Source organism: Lontra canadensis, unplaced genomic scaffold (assembly GCF_010015895.1).
Source record: "Lontra canadensis isolate GAN:19392208 unplaced genomic scaffold, GSC_riverotter_1.0 scaffold317, whole genome shotgun sequence".
NCBI lineage: Eukaryota > Metazoa > Chordata > Mammalia > Carnivora > Mustelidae > Lontra > Lontra canadensis.
This window is the reverse complement of record NW_022631311.1, coordinates 140,906-153,712: the sequence shown is the minus strand read 5'-3', so window position 1 is coordinate 153,712 and position 12,807 is coordinate 140,906. Positions and strand designations below refer to the sequence as shown.

The 12,807-nt window shown below is 43.3% G+C and overlaps 1 protein-coding gene and 1 pseudogene across 1 annotated transcript; one reads left to right on the top strand and one right to left on the bottom strand.

Moving 5' to 3' along the window:
• Positions 1-3,802: 3,802 nt before the first annotated feature.
• Positions 3,803-12,094, bottom strand: LOC116862755 (guanine nucleotide-binding protein G(I)/G(S)/G(O) subunit gamma-10). The gene is made up of 3 exons (XM_032850163.1): positions 11,953-12,094; positions 6,144-6,275; positions 3,803-4,516 (listed from the first exon to the last, which is right to left on the bottom strand). Exons 1-2 carry the CDS (start codon positions 12,031-12,033, stop codon positions 6,150-6,152), a joined length of 207 nt encoding a protein of 68 aa, XP_032706054.1. The 5' UTR covers positions 12,034-12,094; the 3' UTR covers positions 3,803-4,516; positions 6,144-6,149.
• On the top strand, positions 6,548-7,387 carry LOC116862754 (annotated as a pseudogene).
• Positions 12,095-12,807: the final 713 nt, after the last annotated feature.

Sequence of the window (12,807 nt, the reverse complement as noted above, 5' to 3'; positions counted from 1 at the left end):
TGGATGATTATAGGTTTCTTATTACTCTGGTATTTATATTTCATTGAGTACATTTTTTTAAAGATGTATTAATTTTATTTTCAAATGTCAGGATTTCTAAAAAAGTTATATTCTTTGCAACTATTCAGTTATTAACAAAACTTTTATATGTCATCTCTAAAATGGAGGTAATGGGTTTTTGACATTATTGTAGGTAGTACACCAGCAAAAATGTTTGAAGACCACAAGCATACTCTCTTTCCTAGCTTCTGAAATTATCACCCTATTACTACCAAAATTGACCTCTACCTTCTCAGATCGAAGAGACCCACAGACATCACCTTACTTGACCTCTCTTCAGCGTTTGCTGTTAATCATGTCCTCCTTTTTGAAATGGGCTTAACACCACCTCTTACTTTCTTCCTACTCTCCTCTTGCTACTACACTTTTTATAGGACGTTTGATTTTGCTTAAGTATGTAGGGGGTAAAGACTTTAAAGAGAAACTGTTTCTGGAAATCTAATTGGAATTGCTATTCTACTTAAAGTTTTGGCAGGATAGCTTCTAAACTAATGTAAGGCTAAGGCTTCTCAGCTCACCTTTATACTGCCTTTAATTGGCTTCCAGAAGAGAGTAGTTTCTTCATAGGCCATCAACTGCAGCAAGCCTTGAGGCTAGGCAATCAACACTCATGTCCTTGCTTCCTCACCAAATGGAGTCTAAGTATTTGAGTCCTCCTGTGGGCATTTCTCAATGGCGCTTGCTGTTTAAGGACAGATTCTGCCTGGGCATGGAACAGCCTCTGTCAGAGGCTGTGGGAAGCAAGTCTTGTATTAGGAGTCTGGTGACTCCTAAAGTGAGCTCTGCTTTAGCAGAGCACTCCTGGGAGCCACTGTCACATGACAGGTTGGGCTGATCCATAGAAGCCTGAAGGGTCTGGTTGGGCCCTTGCTGGGGGACCCAAAGTGTCAGTCTGGCCTTCCAGTATCATCTTCCAAACAACCCATCACAAAGAATTGTTTGGAACAGCCCCAACTTCTCAGGCTGGCTCTTGGCATGGAACTTTGATTTTTTTTTTTTTTTTTTTTTTTTTCCCTCTGAGAGCATTTCCCTGTGAGGTTTTTCATGTTCCAAAAAGTTACTTGTCCTTAGATCCATTGCTAGTGATAGGGCTGCTCACCTTTGAGAGGTTTTGGGAGATCTTACTCCGAGGTCCTAGGTCCAGCCCTAAGTTTGAGGCCTCACGAGAACATCAGCTGCCCCCTCCAACTGTGGAAGACATAGATACTCCTTCCTTTGCCACTGAGATACAGGGCCCAAATGGGAATTAACACCAGGGCATTGACCCCTTGCTTCTCACAGTAAATAGGTTGGTTTTTCTCCCCCACATAGTAAGCTGACCCTCAAACAAGAGATCAAATAATTTTAATAAATAGAGCAACCTGGGTTAGAGGGGTGGGGAATGCCAAGAGCAATCCCAAATGAGAACTAAAAAAGTACCCATTTTTCTGTCTTTTGCCTTTATATTCAGTTTATGATTTTATCATACAACAGGTTTTAACTTAATACTTATTTAAATTATTTATTTAAATTAAATTATAGGAAGGTATCCACATCTTTTCTTTTTGATTTCCTGGCTTCCTGCCTTGCTTAGGAAGACCTTTTTAAACTTTTTAGTTATACAACTATTCCCTTAATTTTTCTTCCAATACATTTGTATTCTTTCTTTAACCGATGTGCATTTATTACATAATACAAGTCCAATTTTATTTCCTTCCATGTGGACAACCAGTAATGCCAGCATTATTTATTAGTAAACCATACTTTCCTACCAAATAGAAAAGTCAAGTCTATTTCTAAACTGTTATGATCCAATCATTTATTTGCCTATTCCTATATCACAATAATTTTTTTTTTAGTATTTTTAAGTATTTATTTATTTGACAGAGCAAGAGAGATCACAAGTAGGCAGAGTAGCAGGTGAGAGGGGGGCCGGGGGGATGAGGAGCAGGCTCCCTGCTGAGCAGAGAGCCTGATCTGGGGGTCGATCCCAGGACCCTGAAATCATGACCTAAGCCAATGGCAGAGGTTTAACGCACTGAGCCACCCACATGCCATTCTTTGTAATTAAAAAAAAAAAAAAATCATAGTTTTAGGGGCACCAGGGTAGCTGTCGGTAAAACATCTGCATTTGGCTCACATCATGATCCCAGGGTCCTGGGATTGAGCCCTGCATCATGCTCCCCACTCAGTGGGGAGCCTGCTGTCCCCCTGCTTGTGCTCTCTCTGTGTCAAGTAAATACATAAAATCTAAAAAATAAATAAAGGGGCACCTAGATGGCTCAGTCAGTTAAATGTCTGCTTTCAGCTCAGGTCATGATCCTGAGTCCTAGGATCAAGCCCGCCATTGGGCTCCCTGCTCCCTACCCCCGTTCATGCTTTCTCTCTCAAATAAATAATTAAAATCTTAAAAATAAATAAATAAATAAAGGGGCACCTGGGTAGCTCAGTCAGTTGAGCATCATCCCAGGGTCTTTGGCCCAGGTTATTATCCCAGGGTCCTGTAATGTAATGAAATACACGGATAGATTTCCTTTTATCAAAATAATTTTGTCAGGTTGTATCTTCTCTTGATATACTAGTGAATTTGATTTGCTTATATTTAGGACACATATTTATACTCATAAATGAGAAATCTATAGCTTCTTGTATTATCTTACCAAGTTTTTGCCAGAGGAGAAATCGGAATCAAGAAAAGATTTTTTTCTTTTTGACATACAAAAGTCTGTACATAATAATGTATACAACTTAAGGACTTTGGAGGTAAGTATATACCTCTGAAACCATCATCACAATCTACACCATAAACTTATCCATCATGTCCAAAAGTTTCTTCTTGTACCCTCTTATTACTTTTTATAGCAACACCTAATATAAGATCAACCCTCTTACTAAATTTTTCGGTATACAATACAATATGCTACCCATGGCACTATGCTGTAGAGTAGATCTCTTGGACTTACTTACCTTTTATAAATGAAAATGAGTTTTTTAATGGAGATTTTTAAAAATGCTTATTGTTGTTAAGATGGAGACTGGAACATGTTTAAATGTTGACAGAAAGGATCCAATAAAGTAGTTGAAGATAAAGGAGAAAGGATAATTAATAGTGTAATTTCAAAGAAGGTGAAACAGATCCAGAGAACAAATAGCAGGGTTAGAAAAGGGACACCTGAATTTTGATTGAATGGAGGGAGAGATTCAGATAATTTAGATTTGGAAATTTAGTGGCCAGAGATTAAGGGAGTTTCCATATGATGGCTTCTATTTTCTCTACTTGGAAACACTAATTATGCTAAAAGATATTTTCATTTATTTATGGATTTATACGTAACTATTTCAAAGTGCAATGTTGCCAGAAATTGAGGTGTTTCTGCTCATTTTATATACATATATATATAATTTCTTTTACAAAGTTCTACAAGGACTTATAAGCAAAATCTCACTTCCCACTTCTAGCACTCAATTTCACAAGGAAACAAAAATCCATGACACCTTAAAACAAAATCTGACACAAAATGTTGCTATCATAGAAAATGATGAATTAAGCAGAAATTTTATTTCCAAGCTCATCAAAGATTTTTACAAACACAAAGTATCCTTTTAAAAGTGTTCCAAATTAAATCAAAGGCACATCATCAAAATAAAACACTTGTGACATTAAGAATTTATGTAGGTTGTAGTATTTTCACATTATTTTACTCATTTGTAATGTTCTAAAGAACACATTTTTTTAAAGACATGAAAATAACGTAGTTTTTTTTTGTTTTAAGTACAACCACAACTATAAAGTAGAGGAACTTAAGAAAACAAAGACCAAATCTGCTTCAGACACTGGATGGGGCAATCTAATACAAAACACAACATGAATCTTTCCAAACGAGTTTGCTAAGAAACAGCTCCTATGTTTAGTGTTACAAATGAAAGAATCTTCTCATTTAGAAAAATCAAGACAGCATTTGATTAACAAAGCCTACTCTTCCCCCAGTTTTATACTTGCTTATCTTCATTTAGAAACTGTAAATTCAGGAGAAAAGAACAAGTTTTGTTATGGTATAAAAATCTTGGGAACAACAAATTACAAATATTCAATTTTTAAACAAACAAAAATGTTTGCCTTCCCAAAATGTAAACATCCAGTAAATAAAACAAACAATATTCCAGGAATAGAAACACCAGTAATTTGCTTATGAAAGAGGTGTATTTGGTGGTAACATTTTTGTTTGTCTTAAATATAAAAGCACTTTACCAAAAAAGAGTCTGGCCATTATTATCTAAAGTCTTCCCCCTCACCCAGTTTCCTTATCTGAGTAAAAACTCATCAATTTCTATAAAATTTTGGCTATAGGACCAGGCCAAGGAAAGGTCTGAAATATCTAAGTCATTTGGCTGGAGAAAGTGTTTTCTTGAGACTTGGAGGCAGTTAGTTATTCATCACTTTGCGCTTAAAAGCATTCCTCAGTGAACTTCTTCCTTACTGAAAAGAGAATGAGGTAGGTTTTCACGTTAGTAAGATTTATACATATAATTAACTAGTCATCAATTCAGGTCACTTTAGTGTTCTCAAAGTAGAAAGTAACAATATAAAAAATATCTAAGCTACATTATTGAATGAATAACACCCATTAAGCTGCTTTGTAAAAAGGAAAATGCTATGCCAGCACAAGACTATTACTTTAATACCATAAATGTAGACATTTTCCATTAAAAGGTATAATAGTACCTAACAGCATGATTACTTCTGTTAATATGAGTAATTCCCTTTTGCAAATATATGAAAAAGGACCTAAGATGTTTACTTAAGTCTTATGAAAATCCCTCAGAACACATAATTTGAACTATATTGGCCCCAAAAGACTACAGTAATCTATGCCCTGACCTCTTCCCCAAAAGTGGGGGGGGAGTGAAAATGTGAATGAAGGAAACGCAACACGTTAGGACCCATGAAATTCCCAATAGGCCACCAAACAGGTGTTTTCATTTCACTACTCAATTTGTAAAGCTTTTTTTTTTTAAGATTTTGTTTATTTGACACAGAGAGATCACAAGTAGGCAGAGAGGCAGGCAGAGAGAGAGGGGGAAGCAGGCTCACCACCGAGCTGAGAGCCCGATGCGGGGCTCGATCCCAGGACCCTGGAATCATCACCGGAGCTGAAGGCAGAGGCTTTAACCCACTGATCCACCCAGGTGCCCCTGTAAAGCTCTTTTAACTCTACCCACGCTTTTCCCCAATAACTACATTTCTTCCTCTATTAAACATATATTCTGGGGCACCTGGGTGGCTCAGTGGGTTAAGCCTCTGCCTTCAGCTCAGGTCATGATCCCGGGGTCCTGGAATTGAGCCCCGCATCGGGTGCTCTGCTCAGCAAGGACCTGCTTCCCTTCCTCTCTCTCTGCCTTCCTCTCTGCCTACTTGTGATCTCTCTCTGTCAAATAAATAAAAATCTTAAAAAAAAAAACAAAAACATATTCTGGGGGCACCTGAGTGGCTCAGTGGGTTAAAGCCTCTGCCTTCAGAAGCTCAGGTCATGATCTCAGGGTCTTGGGATCGAGCCCCACATCGGGCTCTCTGCTGGATGGGGAGCCTGCTTCCCTCTCTCTCTGCCTGCCTCTCTGCCTACTTGTGATCTCTGTCAAATAAATAAATAATCTTAAAAACAAACAAAAAAAAAAACATATATTCTGAAAGCCTCCAGGAAAGAAATCATAGCTGGTGGTAGGAACAAGTCTCCTCTGGGGAGTCCTTGGTCCAGAGAGCAGCAAGTCTACTGATAGCACCAAACAGCAAATCACAACACTGGAATGGTGTTAGGACAGAGATGGTAGGATTAAGGTCATGAAATTACTACCAGCCAACTCAGTTAAAGACCTCAAGTACATAAGGATATTAACTTCTCATGAGTTAGTGCCCAAGAGGATTGAGACTCACTTAGTGAGATGTATTCCACAGACATGCTGACTAGAGTCACCCCTCAGGTGCATTTTACTGTTTCTTATTTTAATTTCCCCCAAATAGTGGATATTCAAAGCTCAGCTGCCCGATTCCTTGGGAAGCCCTGTGATAATGCCATGGCCCAAAGACAGCACAGTGTGTCATTACTCACCGGTCTTTAGAATAAAGCACAGGATCTGGGCTCCCGGAAGGGGTTGCTTCCAGCTGGAACACCTACCAGCAGGGCATCCTTGCAAGCATTCTGCATGCAGTACTGCTGCAGCTCTGCAGCCGCCTGCGAGACCTGAAACAAAGGGACACCAGCTTGATGTGCTGCTCACAGCTGAGCCATCTGATACCCTGAAAAATGATCCTACAGCCTGATAAAGGTCCCACATCTTGTGATCTCCAAAAGTCTTTTTTTTTGCTGAAAGTTCATGTTACAGTTTCCATGATTTAGGGTATTTTTTAATTCTGTTGCTTCTTCAATAAAAGAAAAATAAAGCTGGTATCTTTGATCCATTTGGAATCCTAGTTGTGAGACTGACCTGGTAAAGAAATAGCTCATTCTAGCCCTCTAGCTGCCATCTTGCGTCCCCGCGTGTGTGCACCTAATCTCAGCTGGTCCGCCCGAGACCCCCTGAGCGCCAACCCTAGTCCCCCGCGCGGTCCCATTTCCGCTCCAACAAGATGAAAGAAACTATCATGAACCAGGAGAAACTCGCCAAACTGCAAGCACAAGTGCGCATTGGTGGGAAAGGAACTGCTCGCCGAAAGAAGGTGGTTCATAGAACAGCTACAGCAGATGACAAAAAACTTCAGTTCTCCTTAAAGAAGTTAGGGGTAAACAATATCTCTGGTATTGAAGAAGTGAATATGTTCACAAACCAAGGAACAGTGATCCACTTTAACAACCCCAAAGTTCAGGCCTTGCTGGCAGCGAACACTTTCACCATTACAGGCCATGCTGAGACAAAGCAGCTGACAGAAATGCTACCCAGTATCTTAAACCAACTTGGTGCAGTCTGACTAGTTTAAGAAGACTGGCTGAAGCTCTGCCCAAACAATCTGTGGATGGAAAAGCACCACTTGCTACCGGAGAGGATGATGATGATGAAGTTCCAGATCTTGTGGAGAATTTTGATGAAGCTTCCAAGAATGAAGCAAACTGAATTGAGTCAACTTCTGGAGAAGATAAAACTTGAAGAAGTTACTGGGAGCTGCTATTTTATATTATGACTGCTTTTTAAAATTTTGTTCATGGATCTGATAAAATCTAGATCTCTAATATTTTTAAGCCCAAGCCCCTTGGACACTGCAGCTCTTTTCAGTTTTTGCTTATACACAATTCATTCTTTGCAGCTAATTAAGCTGAAGAAGCCTGGGAATAAAGTTTGAAACAAGATTAATAAAGTTCTTTGTCTAGGAAAAAAAAAAAAAAAGAAAGAAATAGCTCATTCTAATACTTCCTTTACAAATTTTCACTTATAAAGCATGCGCTTATATAGTCAGATTTGCCATGTGAGCAGACTTTTTTTTTTAAAGATTTTATTTATTAATTTATTTGACAGAGAGAAAGAGAGAGAGATCACAAGCAGGCAGAGAGGCGGGCAGAGAAAGAGGGGGAAGCAGGCTCCCCGCTGAGCAGAGAGCCCGACGCAGGACTCGATCCCAGGGTCCTGAGATCATGACCTGAGCCGAAGGCAGCGGCTTAACCCACTGAGCCACCCAGGCACCAGAGCAGACTGTTTTAATGCTTACAAGGCTGAAGCCTTATCCAGTCTGCCCAAAACAAAGTGACAAGTTTTCTTCAAGCTTTTGAGGCAGGATAGCTTATTGGGTAAAAGTGCAGCCTCTGGAACCAAAATGCCTGGACTCAAATTCAGCTCCATCATTACCTGTATGATCTTGGGCAAGTTAACTTAATTTCTCAGTTTTTGTTTGCTTATCTGTGAAATGTATTTTGTAACAGTATGTGAGTCAGTGAGTTGATGAGACAATTAAATGAGCTAAATGCATGTAAAACACTCGGAATAGTGTTGACACACAGTCAGCAGTACATTTGTGGCAGACTACAGAAACAGTTACAGTATTTTACAGCTCCTCTCACCAACAAGAGTCTTTCCCTAATACCCCTTGAATCTGGGTTAGCCTTGTGACCTGGTTTGACCAGGAAAATGTGGTAGAAATAATGGACACCTTCTAGGTCGTAGGTCTGAAGAGCCTTTGCAGCTACCTCTCTTGCTGTGGTTGGAACTGTAAGACCATCTAATGAGCCCAGGCTAGCCTACTGGAGATCTTGTGGAGAATAATCAGTGAGCGAGCTCCTGCCACCTGCCTCCCAACTTCCAGACATGTAAGTGAGGCCATCCTCAGTCATCCAGCTACCAACCAACCCTCCAACTGACTGCAGATGCATGGAAGAGTCCAGCAAAGATCAGCAGAACTACACAGCTGAGCCCAGCTCAAAATGTTGACCTAAGAACTGCGAATTAATAAATGTTGCTTTAAGTGACTAAGTTTTGGAGTTTATTAGCACTGATAAATATTATTCTGCCTTTCTTCTTAGCCTCCATTTGATGCAGATTTGTACATCGAGGCTTTCCTCACATTCCATTTTATGTGCACTGAGAAGGTGTTTTGTATAAAATCTCACTCCTATCATAAAAAAATTGGTTCCAACTGCTGTTCAAGTATCACTACTAGTTTGTGTTAATTTTCCAAGTTTCTAAATACCTGGAAAATCAACTCATGTTATAGTTACCAACTAGTTCCTAGAATGCCTTACGAATTTTGGTTTCATTAATGTAATAACAGTTTTTATTATATAAATATAAAAACATAAAATAATATTATCAAACTAATGGTTAAGCTTCCTTTTCCCTCAAAAGAAGTTCTGACATGTTCATGTTGATTATTATTGGAATTAATGGTTATATATAGCAGCTATTAATTCACAAGGAATTTAGAACCAATTATGCTCATGCTTACTATTGCTCCATCAAAGGGAACAGATGAACTCACACATGATGGGTAGAAGGGAGACTAACCTCCAGGACCCCTGGAGAAATTGGACTAACTGGACTCTACCTAAAGAACATGGACAAAAAGTTAAGCTGAGTGGATATGCAGAGAAAATAAGAGAAGAATAAAAGTGGCCAGCATTTCTCTAGCACTTTTACAGGAAAAAGACTTTGGGGGTGGGGTTGGGGTGGAGTACAAGCTCAAACAGTTAGAAGCTGTTATTTGCCATGGGAGGTAGGATACCCAAATTATATGGCTTTCCTTGGATTGAGTCCAAGCTCACCCAGCAACTTCTCAGAGATTTCTCCAAAACAGAGAAGGGGCCCTTGGAATATTAAGCATTCCAATTCCTGGTAAGAGATGCCCTCCATTATATGCTAGAAACCTGGTGTTCTGGCTTATTTACTAGTTAGCAAGTCTGCTAATGAGAAGGCATCTGTGGATGTGCTGAGAGCATCCATTCATTACTGAGCCCTGCAATAAGGCAAACTAGATCCTGGAATGTTGTGACTCCCTAGGGTGCTGCCTTAGAGAAGCCCACCAAACACCTGAAATCATACTACATATGAGAACACCCCACAAATAAAGTTATTATCTGTGTGACTTTGAGCAATTCACTTGAATTCTCTGGGTCTGTTTCATCACACAAAATTATTTTTTAAATGTAGAAAATACCTTGCCTAGCTACTCCACAGGATAGGCAGGCAACTGGCTCCCAGCTCTCCTTTCCCTCTCAGGTGCCAACATTATCCTGACCATTTTCAACAACCCTAGTTTCAGTTTCCTGACCTCCTTTCCTCAGATGGCCTTCTCCTCAGCGCCAAGTTACAGCCAACACCTATAACTGCTCCACATCTGAAATTTTACACTTTAACTTCCTACTTTCTGATCACAATCTCTCCTACCCATCCAGAATGCTACTTTTTCCTCACTACATCCTTTCTTTGACCTCAGGAGAATGCCTCCTCCCCCTTTGCCAAGCCCATCACCAGGAGGCTGGCTCAGCTCCTTCTCTATCCAGTATGCGTTCAGCCTCCTTCTGGCCAGCCCCTCAAGCTCCTTGCCCTTTGCCCCCACTTCCATCTTTGTGTTATACCTCCTCCGCTAACCCACTACTTGGATCAACTACCATCCACCTTGGACACTCATAGATTCCTGGGTGACTAAGTGCTAGTGGAGGAAAAACAAACAACAAACCCCACAAGTAGGGCAATCAGTCTCCATTCTCAAAGCAGCTCGGTCTTCAGAGTCACAAGGTGCCTATGGTTGTGCCAGGTAGGGGCTCCTCTCCCATCCCCAACAATCCTCTCCTCATCCTCACTCTTGTGACTGCATTAGCTCCCTCCCCTCAGCCCTAGAAGAAAACTTGGCCTTCTATTTCACAAAGAAAAATGTCATCATACAAGTCCTTAAGTCCACACATCTAGAAACATCTTCATACATGTCCTGATCTCCTTTCTTCCTATCTCAGAAGTTGCCCCTCCAATCCCATGTCCCCACAGGCAGACTGCCTGTCTTCTCTACCTCCAATTCTCCTTCTCTATTTGGTCCCCCTCAATCTAAAAATAGTTTGTTCCTTTCCCTCAACATTGAAATAAAGCTTTTCATTTCCTAAATTAAAAGAAATAAGGGTGCCTGGGTGGCTTAGCTGGTTAAGCGACTGCCTTAGGCTCAGGTCATGATCCTGGAGTCCCGGGATGGAGTCCCACATCGGGCTCTCTGCTCAGCAGGGAGTTCTGCTTCTCCCTCTGACATTCCCCCTCTCATGCTCTCTCTCAAATAAATAAATAAAATCTTAAAAAAAAATAATAAAGTTGTTTCCTCTTTAAAACCAGATTTCTTTTTTAAAAAGACCTGCCTACCCTTTTACAATCCAGATTCTTCTACCACTACCTCTGTTACTAAAACCTCTTCTGCATGCCATAACTCTCCTGATCTTGTTTTATAACCTTCACGTATGGTCTAAAGTTATTTTACTTATGTGTTTATTGATGATCTCTGCCACTATGATCACCACATTCTCAGTACCTAGAATAGCGCCAACTACAGAGAGAAGGCACTATGGAAGTACACGGAATATCACAGCAGTGTTCATTCATACACACGAACATACATTCTACAATAATGCTACCCTAGTTGCTCAACACAATATACAACAGATGCTTTTGAATCAACTGACTAAACATTAGACATAATAACGAAGCCTCAAATTTTTGAAAGCCCCTCCTTCCTTGCTTTCTCTTGGTTCTCCTCTCCTCTCAGCCATCTTTGGGCTGGTCCAGGGGTCCACCCTCCGGTCTTTTCGTTGACACACATTTTTTACTCCCATACATTCCTAGGACTCCTTTCAACCTTGTCCTCTGAGCCTCCAGCTCAACCTGGACATCTCGGCGAAGTCCACTCGTCCAACACCGAAGTGCTCATTCCGCGAAGCCGCTCTCCCTCTTCTCTGCGGGGGCTAAGGGCAGCGCTCGACGCCCTGTCACCACGCCAGAAACCTGAGCCCCGTCTTCGTCCGCGCTCTCAATCCTTCAGTAAGGCCGGTCCTCGTCTACTCCGCAGGCCGGGACCGCATCCTCCCGCAACAGCCCAGCCAGGCCGGCCGCGCGCCGCCCGCATTCCTGGTCTGCGCGCGTGCGCCCCGCACCGCCCCCCCCCCCCCCCCCCCCCCCCCAGGCCGGGTCCTCACCGCTGACTGGGAAACTCCCCCAGGGCACTCGGCCGGGGCCCCGCTCGGAAAGACTCGCCGGTCTCCGCGGGCCCAGCAGGCGCGGCCTCCTATCACCGGCCGCATCCCCGCCGAGGCCGGGAAGCTGGCCAGGACCCGGCTGCCGTCCTCACGGCCGCCCACCACGACCTAGCCGCGGCGAGGGGCAGCCGGCCTCTCCCCTCACGCCTCCCCGGCGGGAGCGCGCCGTCACCGCGCCGCGAGGAAAGGGCGCCGCCGCCCGTCTCACCTTGATCCTCTCCACGCCGGCCTCCAGCTTTAGCTGCTCCACCAGGCGCTGCAGGGCGTTCACACTGGCCCCGGAAGACATGGCGGCGGCGCTGGGCTCCGAAGGCGGGGGAACCGGGCCGCGGGAGCCGCGAGGCCCCGTGCGCTAGCGCCGCCCCGGGGCGGGAAAGCCGCTGCGCCCGCCCCGCCGCCGCTGCCCCGCCTCTCCCGCTGGCCGTCTCCAGAGCGACGGAAGCCGCAGGTAAGCGACCGTGTGGGTTCCCGAGCCGCCTGGCACTTAACTCTGTCTGCTCTCTAAACGTGGATAGCAGCCGCACCTGCGCCTGGACGCGGAGCCGCGGGGCAGACCCATCTCCTCAGCGCGGTGGCGCTTCTGGAGGAGCGGGCGCGACCTGCGGGGGTAGGGGGCTCCGGGGCTCGGGAAGGTGGAGACGCACTCCTGAGAAATCGGAACTGGGACTCGGGGTGGCTGGAGCCCACGTGGCAAAGGAGCTGAAGTAAGCTCTTGGGGGCTTCCGGGCCTTGCTGTAATGGGGATGGGGGGAGAGGGAGGACGGTTGGTAGAGGAGCCCCATGAGACGGTAACCAGTGTGTGAGTCACCTGTTCCCGTGTCGTGCGAGTCCCGTCAGTTGAGTCGGTAGGTCTGTAAGGTAAGCGGGGCTCAAATCCCAGGCCTTGACATCTCTGCGGAACCTGTAGAAGGAAATGAAATCCAGCCTCCCACCCCTCCCCGTCCCATCTCACCATTTAACTATAATGTTGTTTCTGTTGTGCTGCATTTTTTAAAAAACGTTTTTATTTATTTTATTGGAGAAAGAAAGAGAGCAGGGGGAGGGGGAGAGGGAGAGAATCTCA

Coding starts and splice junctions, on each gene's coding strand:
- LOC116862755 (XM_032850163.1), bottom strand. CDS start 12,033: ATGTCTTCCGGGGCCAGTGTGAACGCCCTGCAGCGCCTGGTGGAGCAG. Junction 6,276..11,952: donor CCGGCGTGGAGAGGATCAAG/GTGAGACGGGCG, acceptor CCTTTGTTTCAG/GTCTCGCAGGCGGCTGCAGA.